This window comes from Lygodium microphyllum, unplaced genomic scaffold (genome assembly GCF_053477565.2).
Source record: "Lygodium microphyllum isolate KBCC unplaced genomic scaffold, Lygodium_microphyllum_v1.1.10 scaffold_43, whole genome shotgun sequence".
NCBI classification, from domain to species: domain Eukaryota; kingdom Viridiplantae; phylum Streptophyta; class Polypodiopsida; order Schizaeales; family Lygodiaceae; genus Lygodium; species Lygodium microphyllum.
This window is the reverse complement of record NW_028229526.1, coordinates 1,322,906-1,346,302: the sequence shown is the minus strand read 5'-3', so window position 1 is coordinate 1,346,302 and position 23,397 is coordinate 1,322,906. Positions and strand designations below refer to the sequence as shown.

General features: G+C 41.7%; 1 protein-coding gene across 1 annotated transcript; it reads right to left on the bottom strand.

The window, feature by feature from the left end:
* Positions 1 to 962: 962 nt before the first annotated feature.
* Positions 963 to 22,972, bottom strand: LOC148008954 (uncharacterized). Its single transcript, XM_087673871.1, has 13 exons — positions 22,564 to 22,972; positions 21,802 to 21,970; positions 21,614 to 21,694; positions 21,418 to 21,500; positions 21,224 to 21,339; positions 11,338 to 11,457; positions 11,121 to 11,233; positions 10,745 to 11,033; positions 1,980 to 2,060; positions 1,821 to 1,871; positions 1,596 to 1,673; positions 1,433 to 1,510; positions 963 to 1,347 (listed from the first exon to the last, which is right to left on the bottom strand). The coding sequence occupies exons 1-13, from the start codon at positions 22,571 to 22,573 to the stop codon at positions 1,300 to 1,302; spliced, it is 1,317 nt and encodes a 438-aa protein (XP_087529997.1). The 5' UTR covers positions 22,574 to 22,972; the 3' UTR covers positions 963 to 1,299.
* Between the last annotated feature and the right edge of the window lie 425 nt (positions 22,973 to 23,397).

Here is a 23,397-nt window from a genome sequence, read left to right as displayed (position 1 = left end):
AGGAAGGATTGGGAAGAAATTTGGAGAAATTGTAAACAAATCATGGATGAAAACACGAGTAGGTTAATAGGAAGGATTGGGAAGAAATTTGGAGAAACTTGAGGTAAACCAGCTCTTGCCAATAAATTTTGTAAACAAATCATGGATGAAAACACACAAGTAGGTTAATAGGAAGGATTGGGAAGAAATTTGGAGAAACTTGAGGTAAACCAGCTCTTGCCAATAAAAGTGAGCTTGTTTGCATTCATTGTTAATAAGTAGGTTAAATACAAGCTGACAATGAAATATGACCTTTAGTTACAAATGCACGTGAGAGAGGTGGCCATGCAAACTCAAGGCTGCACTGGTTTGAATGAATTGAATTCACAAGCTCCAAATACATGGCAGGGTTTTGGAGTGTAAACAGCGTAAATTTGCATTCATTGCATTAAAAAATGCAATCTTCATTGTTTTCAGTTTGTTGCCAACACCACATATGCTATTTTCTTCATATTTATGTAAAAGTACATAATCTTCATTTTTTCCAGTCTTTTGTCTAGAGCAAGTATGCCAATTTCTTCATTTTTTTTCTGATACCAAACATTTGGTGTCTTTCACCACACATATATGAAATGATTACGATCAAAATTTTGCAGCTTTTTCCTTGGCTCAATAACAGAGCAACTATATTAGCATCTGAGTTTGGGTCAATAAATAGCAGTGAGTGTCCAAGTTGATAAGGCTCGGTTATATTAACAAAGTAAAAATGTCTAGAGGATGAGGGCTTTTTAGACCTTTGACACATGAATTATGTTGGAAATGGGTTGTTTGCTCAGTATAAAATTGTCACATTTTCGACTTCTTAAGTGATAAACCAAAATAATGGCATGCTAAATCAAGAAATGAAGCAGCCATGCAATCCATTTATCTAACATTAACTCGTTTCCATACAATAAATTGATATTCAAGAAAATGCAAATAAGTTGTCATTCGCATGCACAAATCTCAGATTTCCTGATTAGAGAAATAGAGATATATGGTATGATACATAAAAGAGCAAAAATATCAAGCATGGCAATCCGCCATTTTATGGCATAATCACCCTTGAATGTTACAGATCAAGGGCATATTCTTAAATCAAACCCAATGGTATTCAAATGAGACATGTTTTTTTGCCATTATTGGTACTGCTGGCATGGTACTAAATCCAGCCATGTAATCAATGGTACTCAGCCTTTTAAGTACATATTTTGGATGCCGCAATAAATATTTAACAATGCCTAAAAAGTCCCAGCTTCAAAAGACTGGGTATGAATGCTTTCAGTCAAAATCAGCCTCAGCTACACTAAAGTGTCCAACCTGCCCAGCCTGTAGCAAGCAACACACAGAATTAATAAAACTCAGATGTTGCCTGGCATATATGCACTGGTGGACCAAACAATTTTGCACTTACATGAACTTGTGATCTTTTCCGGTTCATACTTTGAGTGCGGGCTTTACTAAGAACAGAGTTGGGTGACATGTACAACCTCTGCAAAACACCAAAATCCAAAGACTGAAAACTTGATTATTGGCTCAGAGTGGATGTGATAAAGCTGAATAAAATCACAAAGTACCTTTTCCTTGGATGTGAGTGTTGGTCGTTTTTGTTGACGAGGAACAAAGTCAAAAACTTCATGTAGTAAACTATTTTCCTTCAAGTGACCCCCAAATAAGACATTTCAGAAACTTCACTTTGGAAAAGTAAAATATTTTCCTTCACATGTTAAGAAAATGGCCATGCAGTAAACTTCACATTTTACATCATTGTTCATGATTAGAAGGCAGGTATTTAGGCCAACCTGCAGATGCCTCTGGAGCCCTTCTGCTAAGAAATTTGTGAAAAATCTCAGCTACAGTCAGACATACAGCGGCAGTCAGAAGGCAAGTGACAACAATATGGCTAATACATGCTCTGAGAAAAATAGGATTATCAGACTGCATCAAGTAGCACAGCTTACCCTAACATTCTGAAACCAAGAATCCAACACAAGGGTATCTCTCTGCTGAAGTTTCAGGGATGTAACTGAAGCATCACCACCCTGCAATCATAGTCACCGATGATTAAAACCTTTCCACGTACTGTAGAAAATCATATTTCTGTGCTCTTCTATCCCACAAATATCAGCAGTAAGGACACCATGGACACAAGTGGCTTTGAGGATCACTGCAAGGATCAGAAATAAATACGAATGATACAAACCTACCCTTCCTTTTAACGATTCCTAAGTTTGCTCAGTTTTCGGTCTAGTCAACAGAGAGATATTAATTGATGTACCAATTGGATATCCTGGAATGTTCATGAAAAAACAGACCTTAAGAAGAGTATAATTATAAAAGGAACATCCTGTAGAAATGTCGTACCATACACACTTAAGGATCTTGATGAATAGTTGTATGGATTCAGTTAGGACAAAATTTTATAACAAGAGTTGAGAAGACAGACTTGTGGATTTAAGTTGCAATGAGCTGTGAATTCCGTTAGGCTGTGTATCCAATGGATATGTCTGGTAGTGGAACATATCTGTATTCCAAAAGGGTGTGAAAGATACTAAAGGGCTAAAACTGTCCCAACTAACCCCAGCCAAAACTAAGAGTTTACAATCCCAGATGCATAGGTATATCAAACAAAGCCTGCAGGCAGAAAGCAGTGACGGGAAAAGTAAAGCATTAAAAGGCTTTGACACATGTTCGCTAAGGTTGACTACAATCTAGTTTCTAGGATATTGGGAAATTCCTGATTTTGTTTGCATGGTTTACATTCATCACGGCTTCATGTTCAGAGCTAAAAAGATTAGTATGGTCATGACAGTTAATACACAGGCCGAGACTCTTGAGATGAATTTTATGAAGGACTCTGATTTTACAGCATGCTATCATTGAGAGGATATCTTTTTTTCCCATTAAAAGTAATTATATTAATTCTATAGATGAGTATAAATGTCACAGAGAACTAAGAAGATGGCAGAGCTGGTGAGGAGAGTGTCGTGTGCCAAGGGACTAAATCCTCCCGGGGCAGAATGCTTGCATGATGAAAAAGATCGAGCTGCCAATGAAGAAGACCCTTCAGTCTGGCCACATGATGTTGAACACCAGAACTAGAATCAAAAACAAAAGCATTTCCGGTGACACAGTTATGCTAGCATCCCTAGAATCTAAGGGAAACATGACCTTCATGTGAGGCTGAGCTGGAGTATGAAACTTAGCTTTGCCAAAACCCCAATCAAAGGGACAAAGAGAAGGTCCTTGGACTAAAGAACAGGATCCTGAGAGGATATCTAAACCCACTGGAATGTGTATTTCTTCACAGCAACCAATGTGACACCATTGGAAACAGGATCATGAATGCTATCCCTACTGAAAGAATAATTAACTGATATCTCATTGACAAGAAGATATCTACTGCTGTAGGACAGGACAGATATTATGCTCCAATTTACAGTATAGAAAAGCAATAAAGCAAACAATGTACAAAATCAAAGATCAATAGAAAACTCTCTTGGCTTGTCCTTGATCTTATTAAAGGAAAGACATACAGTGCAGTTCCTAAAGAAGATCAGACCATACAAGTGCAACTTCTAACAGACCATACAGGGTGAGCTGAAGCAATAGAAGGAACAGACAAAGAATGCCCTTTTGTTCACCAATGCTACTAGTACACAAGAAGGATTGAGTCTGGTGAAACATGTATGAACATTGTAGTCTTGTTTTATCCATTTTGCTTATGGTAGGAAAGTGTGGTTTGCTATCCTCCAACTTGACCCATGGCACAAAGATGGCCAATTTTGGGTTTAGGAACCTCGGTAAGGGTAGCTTCTTTCCATCTGTCCACATTTTGTGTGACTATATAGCCACCAGGAATGGACCTCCCTTATCCCCAATCCCCATCCCCCATCCCAATTGGTCTCCCATCTCAGCTGCTCTCTTCATCTAAGTGATGGAAGTAACATCTTTAGCAAGTAGACTGTGTGTATTTTACAGATAAGTTAGCAGAAATGGGTTTGACGAAATACATGTAAAGCAGCATAACTAGCTTTAGTGCTCACTAATCTGCATCTTGCAAGATCAAATGCCTCTATTCACTCTACTGACCAAAGGTCCAATTGCCACAAGCTCACTTGCATCTCAGGCACTTGCCAATAGTATAAGACATTTTCTGAGTGCATTAACATGCACCAACTCAAATCTTCACTTGAATAATGCACCATCTTTCACTCTCCACAAAAAGACATTACTATTAGTAAACACTTCAGTCAGAAAAACCAGTGAAAACAATACAATAAAAGTCCCATGTAGGAAATATTAATACATTATGAGAGAGCAAAAGAGTCTAATTCAAGGGCTGTGTAAAAGGCCACTTTAGAGGTCTATAACACTGGACCATAAGTGTCTACTGTCTCTAAATGGAAGAAGTATTGAAAGGTCTCCCAGCTCCTTGTGCTCAAAGCCACCCATAATCTCTATCATCTCTCACACAACATATGGATAATCTCTATCTAGATCCTACAGCCTCTCTATTGTTTGTGTATTTTACATATCAATGGCATGACTCCATCTCATCATTGAAATGCACAAAGCAATAATACAAGCAAATAGCTCCCAACTGTGGCAATGTCCCTCAGTCCACTCTATATCTAATTACAAGTCTTGCGCGGGAATCATCCTCAAGTGTTGTCCAAATGTGAGAAAGGATTGGCTCCATTGGAAATCCTCATGTGACCTCAATTGTAATGAGGACAGGTATTTTTTAAACCTCACTTAACATGTGGATTAATTTTTAATCACATGATTAAGTAAATGTTGCACATGTCAGGTACAATTGGGGTTTAGAGTAAATTTACCAGCCCGGGACCCGAGAAAATCACGGGATGTCAAAGGCAAAAGTTATTGTAAGTTATGTTGCATAGGTACTTGGTGGTATCTAGTGTCAATTGTTGGCCTGGGTCATTCATTTGGCCATAAGTGTTCGTTGGTGACAATAGAGATGTGGCATTTAATGGTACCTAACACCAATCTAATGGTCAAAGATGCCACAGAGAGACTTGGGAGTGGAAGATGCCTACTCTATTTAATTATTGGCTAGTCAAATTATCTTTCTGGGCACCAAAATAATTATTAGATTAATTTTCAGCAATTAAAGCTGAAAATTAATACTTAATGATGGATAATGTTGGAAAAAACATTTGGAAAGGCTGCCATCTAGCAAACTTGCCCATACAAGCTAGTAAAAGGCTGAAGAAGAGGAAAAACGAGATCATTCTTACTGTAGCAAATGTGGGAAAGCTGTGAACAGCCATGGCGAGCCTATTTTCAACCATTGCAGCCAGCCACAAGTGAGTTTTGAGGAGGCAATTCCAAATTCGCACCCTCCACAGTTGGGTGATTGCATCCTGGTACAAGGTGATAACTGATTTGAATGTCTCAGCTGTAGGCAACAGCATTTAATGCTGTCGTGGTAGGGCAGCAGCTGCATTTGACTGATTTTCAATCATTCTTCACGACAAAACTCTGAATTTTCTTTGTCTACAGCTTTCTCTCTCATCTCCGAGCCATTTCACAACCTTGCTCCGAAGATCTCAGTATTTGGACCCTTGGAGGCTGAGAAATTGCAAATTCCTCAGCTGTAAATCCTAAATTACAGCAGAAATTAGGGTTTACCAATAGCCTCAAGAAGCATGCCACAAATTGGAAGCTCCAAAACTTGGATCTTCCAGGGCTAAATGTGAATTTCAGCTAAATTCAAGTATCAAATTCGGTATATACAACAATCATAGCATGAGGACTAGCCAGCCATTGAATTTGGGGCGTTTCCATCGTTTATGAAGTGGGTGAAGGCCAATTAAGTGCCCAAATCAAGGGGCAATTCAGATTGTTGGTCACTTTGGATAGCAAGGTAAGTTTGGATTGCGAAAGGAATTCAGACCCAATTCTGGGGCCAATTGGGTGTGCATTGTCCAAGATCAATAGGTAAATTTGTATTTTCAGATTTGCATTTATTGTTTGCTGCTGTAATTAAGTTATAATCAAGGATTTACCACCCATCCACGGAAGAAAGGCTGGTTTCATCTATCCTTGATCTAAGCTACTGTCACAAGGACATGTATTTTTAATGCTTAGCTTTGGCATTATAAAGTTGTGCACATGTGAAGTGCAAAATTGGTTACATGATTGTAAATACCTTGGTGACCCAAGTGATCAATAGGTGGTGATCAATGGGTGACATTGGTAAAAGTTATACAAAGTTATGCCAGACAAGTACTTGTGGATGCCTCGTGTCAATTTGGGTCTGGGCCATTTAATGTCCAACGGTGACATTGGGACTAGGCATTAATTATTTAATTAATGCTAGTCCTAGGCCAATTAATGTGTGGGACAATTGAATGTCCAATGGGGGTTAGCACAATTAATGTGAATGGACACTAGCTAGTACTTGGGCAAGGCCAAATGGTTACTTAATTGATTTTCAAAAATTAAATTCTGAAAATTAATTAATGAAAGCCGAAAATTAGCTGCCAAGTAGCAAAACACACCATTGCTTGTAAAAACCTCCCATGCAAACTGGAGAAGGGTTGTTTTGGAGGTTGGCTGAGGATCATGCCAGAATTCAAGGGCCAAGGGAGAAAGAAGGAGCCATCGGATGAGCTCGGAGAGAAAAGACAGCTGATTGTGCGGTTGAAAGGACAGAGGCAGCTATCATGACGACATGTATTTTTGAAACCTCACTTAACATGTGGATTACTTTCTAATCACATGATTAAATAAACGTTGCACACGTGAGGTGTAACTGGGATTAGAGTAAATTTACAAGCCCCGAACCCGAAGAAATCACGGGATGTCAAAGGCAAAAGTTGCTATAAGTTATGCCGCACAGGTACTTGGTGGTATCTAGTGCCAGCTGTTGGCCTAGGTCATTCATTTGGCCATAAGTGTCAGTTGGTGACACTAGAGAAGTGGCGTTTAATGGTACCTAACACCAATCCGATCGTCAAAGATGGCGCAGAGACACTCGGGAATGGAAGTTGCCTAGCCAATTTAATTATTCGCCAGTCATTATTTTTCAAGGCATTGAAATAATTATTAGATTAATTTTCAGTATTTCAAGAATAAAAATTAATATTTAATTATGAAAAATGCTGAAAAAACCATTTGGGAAGACTGCCACTTGTCAAAAATGCCCATGCAAGACTGAAAAACGTCTTTAGAGACTGGAGAGAAGCATTTTTATAAATTCAACCTGCAAAAGAGAGAGAGAGAGAGAGAGAGAGAGAGAGAGAGAGAGAGAGAGGAGAGGCTGCTGGTCTGATTTGCAACCATTGGAGGACCTTCAAAGGCTGTTGAGACAAAGCACCAACTGTAAATGGCTGATTTTCTTCAGTTCTTTGCATCTACAAGCTGGTGTGGCAGGGCAGCAGCTGCATTTGACTCATTTTTAGTCCCTCGCAACAAAACTCTGAATTTTCTCGCTCTACAGCTTTCCCTCTCATCTCCCACCCATTTCACAGCCTTGCTCTGAAGATCTCAACATTTGGACCCTTGGAGGCTGAGAAAGTTCAGATTTCTCTGTTGTAAACCCTAATATGCAGCAGAAATTAGGGTTTAGCAATAGCCTCGAGAATCGTGCCAGAAATTGAAAACTCCAAGACTTGGATTGAACAGGGCTGAAGCTGTTTTTAGCCTATTCAAGTGGAGGGACCAGCAAATAATTGAATTTGGGGCATTTTCCATCTCCATCAAAGCAAGTAAAGGCCAATTGAGTTCCCGAATCAAGGGACAAAATAGATTAAAGACTTATGGGTCACTTTGGACATCAAGGGGAGTTGAAATACCGAAAGGGATTGAAAGAATCCCATTGTAAATTAACTTTTTCTTCAATAAAGCTAAAGAAATACCGAAAGGGGCACCAATTTTGGGGCCAAGCGTATGTACATTGTCCAAGATTAGTAGGTAAATTTGTATTTTCAGATTTGCATTTATTGTTTGTTGTTGTAATTAAGTTGTAATCAGGGACTTACCACCCATCCACGGAAAAAAGACTGGTTTCAACAACCGGTTTCCTTCTCCACCTCAGTGAGAGGCAGCAGTAGAAGAGGAGGGCTCATCAATCACACTGGTGCTTTTACCCCGATGTTAAAGTTGTTGGCGCCATCAAAATTGCCATCAGAGCTACCAATCAAAAGATACTCCTTTCAACTCATTCTCTCTCTCCTCTACCAATCAACCAAATTCCAACTGGGGTGAACAATTGCAAAAATTCTTGTCAAATTACACAAAAATTTCAAATCAAGGTTTCCACCACCACCTCGAAATCTATGCCCAATTAGTAAGGACCCAAAACTTGAAAGTAGCAACTCAAGAAAAGATATTTGGGGATGAACCAAGGGGTAGCCTATTCTCAAATTATTGTGGCCCACATGCAAGAGATTGTGACCCGAATTGTTGTACTATGAAGGGGCAAATTACGCCCAAGTAGTACTGATCATTTATGACAGCCTATTGCATTGATTTCGAAGAGGAATCAGCTATATCTATTTGTACTTCAACTTAGAGCAATTCAGTTTTTAAAATACCGCAAGAGGCACCAATTGTTGGGGCCAATCAGGTGTCAAAGATTAAGTGGTAAAGCATATATTTGTATTTAATGCTTCTTGTAATTTGAGTTAAATCACGCTTCTACCACCCTTGCCAAGAAGGAAGGCTGGTTTCAGCTACTATCCCTTAAACACTACCATACTTTCATATATACAATGGAACACCACCCTGAGGGCTCTCCTTCCTCCTCGGCCTTGGGGCAATCGCATTAGAAGAAGCACTTCCATCTCTCCTTTGGCTCTCCACATCTAACACAAGCTCTTGGAAACATGCCTTTGCCAAGCCATGTACCAATTGGCTTACAATACAATAGATTGGCAAGTTTTGGATGGCATCATGTTGAGGATGGGATTTCCAAAGTAATGGTCAAAGAAGTTGTAGCATTATAATCCTCAACACACATGTAGGTAGTTAGTAGTGTCAAAGGGGAGAGATTTAGCATCCAATGATCAATGAGACATGGTTGCCCTAGAATCCCTTTAGCAAAGGTGGTAGTGGTGGTTGCTAATCAAATATATCACCTCTTGTTGGACCTTCTCTAGATTATGTATTGGCCAAGTGAAGTGCCTCGTCAAGACTAGTGTGGCTTTGCAAGCTCCTAGAGGAGCTTGGCTGCCCGCCGACAAGTCCTACTGTTCTACAGTGCGACAATGAGAGTTGTATTGCCTTGGCCAGAAATCTTGTGTTTCATGCTCGAACCAAGCATATTGAGATCCAATACCATTTCATTCGGGAGAAGATTCTGAATGAGACCATTTCCCTGGTCTATTGAAGACGGAGGACAATCTTGCAAATTTGTTTACTAAGGTGCTTCCCAGGCTTTACTTCAACAACACTCCAGATCCCTTAGCCTTCTATCATGTCCAGGATCTGAGAGGGGGTGTTAGAGCTGGTTAGTTGATCATTCCCTAAACAAGATCAGTAGGAGCAGTTGGTTAGCACACGACACGTGCAGGACTGCCACGTGGCAGCTGACATGGCACAATCGGCCAATGACAACAGTCGGTTGCAGCAGTCTGACAACTTATTTTGTGTGTTTTTTCCAGCCTATTTATAGGCCCTAATTTCAGCAGTCTTCCTCAATTGTTTTGACAGATTTCAGGCTAGAGACCATGAGACTGCTCTGGGACTGACCGAGATTGAGATCTTCGAGATGGAGGCATAAGCAGATATTCTCTCTACAACCGTGTATATTTCTGCATCCTTATACAGCATCCTTCACTGCAGATTTTCTGTGTTTCACTCTGTCTTTCTCTCTCTCTCTCTGTTCACTCTTTGTCTTGGTCATTTGCTTCCACATTGCTTCACTCTGACAGGACCACCTCCCAAGTGGAGGACAAATACAAACACATTTAAAACCTTGATTGGTCTCTATTCTAGAGGAGACATAGTTCGAGGTGATTGTGAGTAGCACAAAGAGTCTTCACTTTCATAGTGGAGGAGAAAGAGAACAATGACAGACCTAGGAGAGGTTGGATGAATCAGAGTTCATGTGTTCCTTGATTCTTTGTAGTAGTGGCTCACTATGATGGGAGATGGTACATAGATCCAAACCCCTGTACTTGCATGATGGAAGGATGGGGATGGACAGAGACACTAGACCTAGACAACAAGGGGAGCGGGTATGGAGAGATCCTTTTCTTGATAGACATTTTGACATCCCAATTTTTGGATATATCATTGAGCTAGGGAAAAGGATTCAGATGAGCTGGACAAACTCATGCCCGATATTGGATTACAGGGTATCTCCTCAGCCTTCTTGACCAACTTCAGTAGAAAGACAAGATGACAACTTCAGACCTAGATCCCAAAGTAATAGGGTTACTTTGCCGCATGACTACTACAAACAAACCTCATTCATGTCAATTGAACACATCACTTCTTCAGTATGACCTCATCACATTAATACTAGCAGATTTATTTTTCTTTATGGACAGTGGAACATGAGAAGACAAAACACTTTTGGACTGATCAGGAAAATGTCATCTAATCATATGATTAAGCTTTTGCCAACAGGCAGCACAGACTATCGAGACCTAGTTAAATATCAGAGAGAAACCAAGAAAACATCTAGAAACACCATTTCTGATGTGGTAACCAAAACATTGATGTGAACTGCAAATTGAATAGCCATTACCTCTACAATCGCAAGTATCTCCTTGAAAGAACTGCGTTGCACTTTCTTGTTTGATTGACCCTTCCCCCCAGCCTCTACTGCCAATAATCTGACCTGTTCGATAACCTCAGATTCCTTTGTGTTAAAATGGTTCTTACCAGAAATCTCATAGCTTGCATCTTCATATGTACGGTCATATTGAGAATCCATGATATTTCTAGCTTCGAAAAGCACAGCAACTGCTTCCCCAGCAGACAATCTAACAGCTTGCTCTTGATTTTCAAGCAATGATGACAAGATTGACAGGCACCTAACACCAGAAAAACCAACAATCAACAAAATTCAAAGACTTACATGATATGTAGATCCATTTTATTAGTATGATGCTGCTCCTTACTCTGGCATGTGACGGATTACTATACGACTTGAAGGAATAGTAGTTAAAAGGAATGACCAGGCTGACAATGCTGCAGCTCTCACTTCTGCAGAAGGCTTGTTCAACCCCAAAGTCTGTACCACAAAACATAACCATTTATATCCCTAGATGTAAGCATACGCAGGATTTGTAATGGAGATAAATGATCAAAATATGCACAATCTGTGTGCAGATTGACCTGATCTGAGTGGTGGTTTCCCTTATGTTTACATACACTCCAAAGAACATCCATGACCTCCTCTGTTGCTGTGAAGTTGACTGAGCCTACAAAGCATGTAACAGCAAGAGCTTCCAAGGCCTGTTTCCAGATAACAAACTCACATTCAGTACTGAGCGGATTAACAAGCTGACAATATTCCGTGCACCTTTAGAATTTTTTTCAACCTTAATATGGTAGCATATTCCCTTATAAAAAGCCAAAAACAAGGAAGAAATGGACAAATGACATGGGTTATGCAGAATTCACATGCTCGTGATCCTTGCAGATTGCTAGCTGCCTGACCATTATCCACTTCTACAATCTGATCTTTTGTATTTATTACCATCATAGCAAAAGCCTGTTGAAATAAGGGGGTTGCTATCGTTGACATTCATCATGGCAATGCCATACAAACATCCATCTTTGACGATATGAAAAACCTGCCTAAGAATCTACCATAGTTTCCCAAAACTCCTTTTTGGGCCCCTAAAACCAAACAAGAAATGGACAGGATCAGGGTTTTCTTCCAATTTTGGTCACATCGCACATTTGTCCACCTATTTTGCTGTCCATTTCATCTTTAGCCCTCATCCTTCGGCTCTCAACTTTCATCCTTCATTGTTCACTCTCCAAACCAGCTGTACTTTCCTCCATTTGCAGCTGGATCTCTCTATTTCTAGAAGGCTACATCCATGGTGATTGACACTTTTTGAGGTCTACAGCCATGGTGACGGACACTTTTTGAGGTCACACAGCTCATCAGCAACTACGGAGGTAGTGGTGGCTTGAACTGGTGGGAATGTTCAATGGAACTATTACCACCTCATATGGACTGGGAGAGTTACCCGACTGAAGGATCATCTTAGCAATGTAAGTGCAAAGGCTATAATGTTTGAGTGAGCAATGGAAGCAAAGAATATGAAGAGAAGAGAAAAGAGAAGAATGAATGAGAAAAGAAGAACATACATAAAGCTGACCATAAAATACTTTGATCTGAACACAACACAAGGCTGCAAACAGTCAGCCCCTGCACAAACAGATGCCACATCAGTGAGTGACTCATGGCAGAGAATGATGAGAATGCATATAATGAGGGTGAAGGCTGGCTGAGTGAGAACAACATGTCAGCAGGAGAGGGTGAAGAAGCTGCACACAATATTAGGTAAGATATCGACTGCCCCATGAATAGGGGGGAACAGACTGAATCAGCCGACTGCATAGAGCACCTCCAAAGACAGAACAACTAATAAATAAAGTAGCCACCCAGCATATCTGAAATGTGAATGACTGCCTGCCCATTGAAAGTAACCATTAACTGTCCACGCAGCTGTGGGGGATGTCTATCCATGCAGGAAATGTGCCAATCAAGGCTGGAATTGTCTGACAGATGTGGAGCAATGGAAGCAAAGCAATAAAGCTGCTGTATACATAGAGCGATGAAAAAACGAACAAAAGCGCATGAACTCAGAAATAATGAACTCAGGAAATGAAGTCCGTATACCAAAGCAAAGAGTCTGTACAAACACGTGGACCATGGGTGACCAGCAGAGTGGTCCCTGACTCCCTCTCTCCAGCAAGATGCCATGTGCATGAATGAATAATGACACAGAGCAATAAAATTACCAATTTGGCCAGCCTTAAATAACGCGATAAATGCAGGTCATACTGAACCATACTAAAATGCCAACTGCATATTGCCAATCCCTACAATGTCACATGCATAGCTGTCCCCTAAGTGGACAACACCATGTCTACCGCCACTATTGTCAGAAAGCCACTCACAGTGTGGTGTCACATGAAATGAAGCACCTAAATCAAAAATCCAAGTGTGCATGTCATCATCAAAATCTGCAATCAATGATTGTGCACTAAAAGAACAAGCAAAGAATACATCACTGTCACTCTTACTCTCATGACTAACTACATTGACGTCCTCTATCTTTACAATGATCTTCTTTGCATGTTGACTGTCCTTTTTCTCATGTTTGCTATCATCAATGCTTTTTCCCTTGCCCTTCTCTTTCTTCCACTTGAAGCAATCCCACTTAAAGTGCCCTTTCTTGCCACAATGATGTCACTCTACATCTTTTCCACAAGACTTGTTGCATGCTTTGTTTTCAGACTTGCCCTTCTTTTGCGATCTGCCTCTTGTATGCAATGCATTGGAAGACTTGCTTGCTGAATTATTTTGCTTATTTAGCTCTTCCATGAGTAAAGAGCTCTCCACATTTGAATATAACAACATGGCATTGGAGTTACTCCTTTTTGTCCTAAAAGTGTCCCAACTTTCAAGCAAAGTGCATAGAAAAAATGTTGCCTTGAACTCTTCATCAATGTTGAACTTCAAAGCAACCAACTGGCTAAAAATAGAGTTAAACTCTTTCAAATGTGTAGGCATGGCTGTACCTTTCTTCATACAAAGGTCCATCAATTTCTTCAACCACTAAACCTTGCTAAATTACATCAAACATAACTGTCGAGTTGATTCCACAAACCAATCTTACAAAAAGTTCACAAATTTTGCAAAAAGTCTCAAATTTGCCGAGGGTCCAATGTGCTAAATTTGCATAGAAATTGTACCACAATTGCATTTCAGGATCAAATTTGACACAAATTTTGCAAATTTTGCAAAAGCCCCAAATTGTGTGGGATCCAATGTGTCAAAATTTCAAGAAATTGTACTTGTCCCTGTGCAATTTTCAGAAATACATGAAAAAAACCTAAATTTCTGAGACCTGAATGTGTGCAAATATCACAAATTGTACTCAGCGAGTAAAATCTCTGACCATACATCAGAAGCCCCAAATGCTGGGAGTAAATGCATGCGCAATCTCTAAGATTCTTCAATCTATGCTTAGTAGCACGCGACAGCCCGCAAATTTTTCCAAAAGGATGAACCTTTGGGGAAAACTTGATTTTCACCAAAGACAAAAAACATGAACTGCCGAGCTGCCACGTGTGACCTGCACTGACCTAGGAGCTATCACATGATTGCCGAACTACCGCGCATGACCTGCATTGTGACCTCGAAGCTATCAATTGATTGCTGAACTGCCAAGTCATGCCTGACCTGCAGACCATCTGAGACAGCTGCAAGTGCTGCAGGTAACCTGAAATGAGGACAACCTACTGTTTTCTTCGCATGGGATGAGCTAAACAGCTCGAAAGGACTCCAAGAAGCGCGCTCACAATAATCGATGCTCTGGCAACAGTTTGAAGTGAGCGATACGCAACTGAGATGCAATGGTCAACGATGGCAATGACAAATAGAGAGAAAAACGTAAGCAGCAATAGAGAGTAGTGGAGTGAGAGCGATGCACAATAGAGTGTACCTCTTTTAGGTTTTTTGAGATAGATGTATAAAATATACAAGTGCTAAGGGTGCATTCACACCCGTGCACATATAAAAGGCACAATGGTCCTTTATTCCCAACACAAGGGAGTCCAAGTAGTCACTGTAGAGAGACCAAGGCATCCAGCAAAGGATGCACATCCTACAAAGGCGGATGGAACCGCATTGAACCTTTCTATTTGGTTAAAGTGATCTGATTAGAGATGGTTTGCAGTCAATTAAGTACCTCTACCCATACAGGAGAATGTAAAGGGATGGTCAGATCCAACACACTACAAAACAAACGAGCTAACCCAACCACTGGAGGGTGTCAATGACGAGGAAAAAGGGTGATGGAGTGATAGTGGGGTGTAAGAATTGCCAGTGAAGAGAGCTCAAAATCCGATCATGGGTGCTCTACACAATGAGATGTATAGTATGCTACATGCTAAGAATACTCATGCAACATGTGCCACTAGGACAGTATCCCTCATGGGAAAATTGTTCACTTACCCAAGCACCCTTTACAAAGATGATGAAATCATGTAATACAAAGGAGCACATACAATAAGGAAAGGAGGCCATGTTGAGAAACTACTTCAATTCACACACTTCATTTAGGGTTTCGCATTGATAGCCCCAAAAAGGGGGGTTGTCCACATTTTGGCCACTTTTTCAGTGGTGGTGCGCCACCTTAGACAACTTATGCCTTCACCGACGTTGAGAACTAAGTTCCTCATTCGAAGAAGAGTCCTCAGGAGGCACATACTCCAGAGAAACAGTCGTTGGCGCCCAACTATCATTAGAATCTCCAAGAACAGGGTGTTCCTCACTCCCCTCTAAGGCTAGAACTTCCACGAACCAAACATCACGTGTAGACATCCCACTTGACAGGATCATATGATCAGTAGCCTTGAGACTGGGAGCTATAGCCCACAAACACCTGTCTTTTGAAAGCCACTTCAAATTTGTCACACTGTGTCTTCAAGATGTGAACATAAGCATCACACCCGAAAATCCTGAAATAAAAAACATCTGGCGTGGACCCAAACTACGCCTCATATGGAGTCATACCAACAACAGCGGAAGTAGGGGAACAATCGAGGATGTGAACTACAGTAGCCACAACCTCAACCCATAGACATTGAGGTGTCTGACGATGCTCCATCATGGTACGGGCCATCTCGATCACACTGATTCTTCCGCTCCAAGATACCTTTCTCCTAAGGGGTGTGTGTATTGGCAAACTCCTGGTATTCGGCCATCTCGATCACACTGCGATTCTTCCGCTCCAAGATGCCATTCTCCTGAGGGGTGTGTGTATTGGCAAACTCCAGGTGAATACCACAATCTGCACAAAAACGAGTAAACTCATTAGAAACAAATTCTCCGCCCTTATCCGAGCATAAGGTCTTTAGCTTCTGGCTTGATCAGTTCTCCTCAAAGAGCAACCAATCCTTAAAGTTGGAGAAAGCCTCTGACTTCAGTCTCAAGAAACAAGCCCATGTCATCTTGCTGTATAAGCATGAAATACAAGCTCCCTCTAAGGAACTCCATCCTCATCGAGTCCACAAAGATTAGTAGAAACAAGCTCCAAGGGTGCGGAAGACCACCTCGAAGCCTTGTTGGGAACAACATCACAAGTTTGCTTCCCATGGATGCAGGATACACAAGGCTGTTGGCTCACCGCAATATCCGACAAACCTCAAACAAGCCGTCCCTTTTACGCCTTCCGAAGATAATCATAATTGAGGTGGCCAAACTGAACATGTCAAAGCTTGAGGTGGTGGCCAAACTGAGCATGTCAAAGCTCGAACTGAGTTTGAGAGATAAGAAGAAGAGAAGTCAAGGGAGAAGAAGACCGCAACTTGTAGACTCTATTCTCCTCATAGCTTGAAGAAAAAACAAGTCTCGATCCACAATCAACAATCCGAACCGAATCCTCATCAAATTTGACCAAAAGGCCGAGGGCACAAATCTTATGCACCAAAAGGAGATGGTACCCCAAAGTCGGCACATAAAGTACCTCAAAAGTATAGGCACCACCACGTCCATCTAGAATAAGATGCATGTTTCCCCATCTCTGTATAGGAATAGACAAACTGTCACCAATGAGAATTTGACCATGCAAAGGCCATAAATGAGCAACACTTGCTAAAGAAGAAGTCATCGTGAGACACCACTATCCACAATCCACTCTCGAGCGTATGGGGCTATCAACCCAGCATCAGAAGGCGTCACAATTGAATCCTCAACCACCTCCAAGTGAAGGAAAGCAGTTGATGAGGAAGCAGCCACTGCTCCGGAATCCTTTGAAGATTTTTCATTCTTCTTCTTTTCCTTGTCATGGCAATCCTTCTTCCAGTGACCTATTTTGCCACAAATGTGACAATAGACTTCTTTTCTTTGTCCTCAGATTTGTCCTCCTCCTCCTCCTCCTTTTGGTCCTTCCCCTTCTTTTGAGAGGACTAACCAACCAAGGCCTCAAATTTCCAAGCATTGGTCCCTTTCAATTGCTCCTCTTGGTCCAAGACCATAGGAACCAACTCTTCCCACCGTAGAGTCTTAGACCGCCCTGAGACAATCAAGGTAGAATAAAAACCACTGAAACAGAGCGATAACTATGAAATAAGTGTTATCGCCATGTCTTCAAAAGTGATCACCTTCCCTGCATTTTGAACCTGTATCTAAAGCTGCCTCAACTTGTCAATATACTCCCACATACGAAATGACTTATTGACACTCATGGTCCGCATCAACACTTCCAAAGAAACATACTTCATGATGGTCATCCGATTGTACATCTCATCAAGCTCCAACCATATCTCCCAAGCCACTATCAAATGCTCAATATGAGAGAGAACAACTATAGTACATGAGAGAAATAAAAACGAGCAAATGCGAGCATTGAGTTTATCCCAATGTGGCTGAGCCTTTGCCAACTCCACCTTATCACTAGAAGAGAGGCTGGACTCGTCTCACAAAGAAGGATGATAATAGCCTCCGTAACAAGCTCCGCCAAATCATAGGACTCCAAAATGGCAAGTATCATGACCCACTAGCTGCGGTAATTCTCACCATCAAGCTTTTGATCTGATGGAAGAGCCAGTAAGACGGGCATCTTTCGATCCATGATCGCCTAAAACTCAGTCTCGACCTCAAAAAACATCTTCACCTACAATGCTTGCACAAAACACAAAGAGCAACCCCTCTCTAACTGTGGAAATACAGCCTGTTAGGGCTCTTGGTCGCTCGTCCCCCTCCTTCTTCACCCATTGAAGGCAATGAAAAGGTAATATCTACACTTGAAGGCCCAAAACACAGTCTTCTTTCTTCTCTAACAGCAAAAACCAGCAACGCCTTCAGCAAATCTTCTCCTTTCTCGCACACCCAACATTGAAAACGCAGCCTTGTGTTGCACTGAAATCTCCTCTTCAATTCGGTCCACCCTAGGTCAGTCCTTCAACACTCTGATACCATGTCAGAGTGAAGCAATGCAAAAGCGAAGGACCAAGACAAAGAGTGAACAGAGAGAGAGAGAGAGACAGTGAAGCACAGAAAATCTATAGTGAAGAATGTTGTATAAGGATGCAAAAATATACACGGGTGCAAAGAGAATATCTGCGTGTGTCTCCACCTCAAAGAACTCGGTCTCCGTTAACCCCGAGAGCACTCTCCACGGTCTGCAACCTGAAATTTGTGAAAAACAACTGATAGATACTGTTGAAATCAAGGCCTATAAATAGGCTAGGGAAACACAAAAAATAACAGTTGTCCGACTAGTGCAATCCGACTGCTTGTCACGTCACCTACGCCTTGCCGACCTACCACGTGTCATCTATCCTACTACCTACTCTCCTACCACATGGACCGCTTGCTCAAAACTGCACCTGCCTGTCTAGGGAATGTCACTCTCTAACAGTTTCTTCCTACAAACCCCACTGTTTCTTCGGTTTGCTTTCACAACAGTCATATTTTGACAAAGGTGTCATCAAAATCTACACAAAGTTCCTAAGAAAACACCTTAGCCACCAATCTAACCTTGTGTTCATCCAAAGTATCACCAATGTCAAATTTGGTCTTAATGGCCCACTTCAATAACTTTCCGTTTGGTTGGTTGAGGCACCAACTCCCACGTAGAATTCCAATCAATGGCTTCAAGTTCATGTTCCATGGCTCTCCACCAATGGTCATTGGCATAAGGCTTCTCCCACTAATCTAGGACCTTTATTGGCCATAGCATGGATCATCAACCCATAATTGGTGTGACAACTCCCCTACATGAGCTTGATGCCAATAGGATCATCATGGCCTAACCTACCACTCCCACTCCTCTAGCACACCCTATATTGTGTCTCGATCAGCCATCACTTCTGTCGTCAATAATGGTGCATAATTCTCCTCCAAAGACCGCAATCTCTAACAGCTCCACTAGAACTCGAGAAGGTGACAATCAATCACCTAGATCTACAAAAGAATAGGATACTCCTCCCTCCCCTCCCCCCCTAAGGCTGGAGTATCCACAAACTTCAAAGCACACATCTATTTTGGTGTAGATGTCTTCAATCTCACGATCATACAACAATAACCCCCTGATTGGGTGGTGTCGCCCATGATTAAGTGTCCTACGGCCTTTAAGTCCAACTTCGCTTGCTCTTTCTTCGGATTGTGCACATATGCATCACGCCAAAGATCCTAAAATAAGAGACATCCTGTTAGTGCCAAAATACACCTCAAAAGGTGTCATGCATGGAATTGATGACGTGGAGGATCTATTAAAAATATACATACAGCTGTCAGTATGGCCTCTGCCCAAATAGTCTAGGGCACCTTCCAATGCTCCAGCATAGTCCTCACCATCTCACCATAGTCTTATTCTGTCACTCCAATACTCCATTTTTCCAACAAAGTATTGGTGCTTCAAAATTCTTGGTGTATCCCTTGATCCACACAGAATTGAACCTTTTCCTTCGAGGTACAATCACCACCCTTGTCAGCTCTGATGGCCTTCAGCTTCCACCCAAATTGTGTTTCTTTATAGATTCATCCAGTCTCTGAAGAAAAATAAAGCCCATGTCATTCTACTAAGCACATCGACAATGAGCATCAGATACTTGTTCCCCTTTAGGGACTTGTCTCATAGGCCCGCACAAATCAGTGAAGACTAACTCCAAGGGGGTCCTAGAATTTTGTTGAGTGGGCAGCATATTTCAACCTGTAGTATCTGCACTTATGGCTGGCTGAGCTGATTATTTATTGCTCCATTTCTGGCTATCTATAGGCCACCTCTCCTCCATGCAATTATTCATTCATGCACACCACATCCTATTGGAGAGCAGGATTCAGGTATACTCTGCCGATTGCCCAGGCCCCACAGCCTGTATGGTTGTGCAAACTCTTATGTTTTGGAAGATGGATTCCGCTTCCTGAGCTCATTACTTTTGAGTCCATGCGTTCTTGTTCCTTTGTTCAGGCCTCTGTGTATACAATAGCTTCAATGCTTTGCTTCTGTTGCTCTGCATCTGTCTGACATGGTATCAGAGCCCAAGCATCTTGGTTCTAGTACTGTTTGCTGTTGTTGACTCCTGTTTGAGGTTTGAATCGCCCTGCTCAACTGCTTCTAAGATCTCAAAGGTTGTGTTTCCTGCTCTATCATTCAACTGGCCTGGTCACATCATTCTACAGGCTTACATCCTATCTATGGCCGTCCATCACATGTCTACTGTATTCTGCAACTTTAATGACATGAAATATTTACATTCCTTACACAAGAAGGTGCAGCAGTGTATTTATTCCTCCACTTATTTGCACCAAATGACTACTTTCAAGCCCCACCTGCAACCAAAGCATGCCATATTGAGTCTGGAGTCTTTGCACAGCTAGAAACCAGTCCAGTGTTATGTTGCTGGCCTGCTTCAGGCTCACACATAACTTAGATTGAGTTTTCTTTGGCCTCCGCATCACAAATGAGTCCTATTTGGCCCGTGCATCACAAGTGCATAGAGTTTGATGCTGTGCCTCCAAGTGCTTACAATCACGTGCTTCACTTTCAATATTTTCTCAGCAGTTAAAACCCAGGCATTATATGAATGAGACAATATATTTTTTTAGCCTCCGACTCCAAAACCTAAAAGGAACATGCGATTTATAAATGTACTCTCGCCTAAACCTCAACAGAGATTCTGGAATAAGTGCAAATTGCAGTAATTCATCAAATTGCTGCCAAACAGCATCTCTCAGAAATTCAACAACTTGATAGGCAGAAATACTATTCAGAGTTTGGATACAGGGCAAACTAGTAAATATGCAGACAAATAGAGCAAGTGCTATAGCAATTCAAAAGCAAGTAGTTGAAATGTGGCATTGTTGCCCATGCTTCAACTAGTCTCCTCTGAAATACACCTCCACACAGACAAAAAGACTTGTGTTGAGCTACTTGGTCAATGCAAAAATGTGCAACTTGACATATTTCTGCCCATCCATAAGCACACATTAATAGAGCTACAAAACAACAAACTTTTACCCGACACATACCTCAGATCGAGCTTTTGAATCAGAGCCCAGCTTTGCAACTTTGATCAGGTGAGGGAAAGCTTCGGAGGAAATTTGTTGCCCTATGTCTCCAGCTCCAGTTGTCATAGCAACCAAACCTGAAAGCTCATGCATGTCATCTTAAATATAAAGGCAGCACAGTTCTAGCAATTTGACAAACAACTTAAAACAAGTACCAATAAGCTGGGATGCATATGCAATCTCTGTCCCTGTACCCTTCTTGACAGAGCCTATACACTGGTGAATCAGTGTCTCATACCTGGAAATCACACAAAATTCAGGTAATTTAAAACCGCTTGTACAAGAAGGAAGTGTCCAACTGAAAATTTAGAAGTGATTGATGTCCTGTAAGACCATAGAGAGGAACTTTACTTATCATCCACAAACTCTGTCAAGACATGGCTTTTCAGGGCATTAATGAGACCTTTCAACCCTTCTTCTCTTGTCTTTGCCCTGCATGCAGAATGCCAGCTCGTTATCTGCTGCTCAAGACTCGAAGGGGGCTGGCCATTAACACCATATCATACAACTGTTTCACAAAGAGAACAAAAATACTGTACCTTTTCTCGTATAAAGAATCTATAAAACCCTCCAGGATGGTGCCTTCATCTCTCTCTTCCTCCTCTTCCTGTGTTACAGTGAAATCTGAAGATGTGGCAGTTGAGCCTGTACTCATAGTATCGGAATCTGTGTCGTCCATTCTTGAAGATGCCCTACGTTGATTCCTACCTGTTTTAGGTCCACAAAACACAGCATTAAAATTCCACAATGCACCATTTAACATGTTGGTGCTGCTCTGACCAACCCCCTTCTCTGTTTAACCACAGCTTTCAAATCAGTTTCACAAGAATAATAAACGTTTCTCGTGCATTTCAAATTGGCCATACACTCACAAAAAATGACAGAACCATGGAGCTATGGTTACATGTTTTAGCATAGCTGTACAGGTTAAGCTTCCAAGACTAACATGGAACGAAAGGGGTTTCACATGTCAGAGCAAACAAAACTCAATTTGTCTGATGCTGTATTCACAGTAAAACGTTATCAAGCATAATCCGGCATCCATAACAACTGAATGACACAGAATTTCTAACTGTAGAGCACAAGTTCTTGTAAAACATTGATCTAAGCTCGTAATTCGCGTTCATGTCTGCGTTGCCAGTACCAAGCTGCTTGTTCACAAAAATGTCGCACCTTGGCAATGCCTGTGAAAATGCTTAATTCTGGCGACCCAGACCTGTCTCTTCGAACCGACCACAATTACGGCCTGCTACCCTGCTTGTACAAACATTCAGCTTTACAAAAACAAGAAAACCACTTACTTCTACCCATGGTCGGCGAGAATCAGGAGCAGCAGCAGGAGGAGGAAGAGGGAAGGAGAGACAGTATTAGCGCCAACAAGGCAAACGATCGGAAGGTGCGAGGCAGCTGCGGGAAGGAAATCCGTGCGGGAGGGGATGGAGGGAAGGGGAAATGGAGAAGGTGGAAGAGGAGGGGCAAGGGAAGGGCAGGATTAACGACGCGCGAGAGGAGAAGAGGAGGGGACAATCCATTGAAGGGGAGCCGCAAAGCCGAGAGAGAGAGAGAGAGAGAGAGATGGAAGGTTCAAGCGTTGGCAGCCAGGAAGATCGTCGACAAGCGGCAAGACCACATGAAGGAAAACGAGAAAAGGAGAGAAGCAAAGAGCAGGGACGTGTCAAGGGGATGTGCGTGTTAGTGAGTGTTTGTCTTGCTCTTGCCTTTCCTCCTTCCGCCCTTTTTCTTCCTCGTCCAAGTTCCAACGTGTGGGGGGGGGGGAAGAGAGAGAGAGAGAGAGAGAGAGAGAGAGAGGGGGGAGGAATATCCATTTGGCATCATCCAATTCACCATTCGCAATCCTTCTTTTGTCTTGTGAACATGGTCATAAAACAATGATCACCATCATTAACTTTGACCTTGGCTATGGAGTATGCCCCATACCAAAATGATCCACAAGATACACAAGAGTCTAGAGAGATCTCTTCCACCTCAAGTCAACTATAGCTATGTAGCTATGTGTCCCTAACTAAAGTATGGAGTAGACCCTGTACGAGAGAGAGAGAGAGTTGCATCTCCACTCAACTATAGCTATTTGTCCCCAACTAATAGGAACATAGACTAAACCTTCACTAATGACT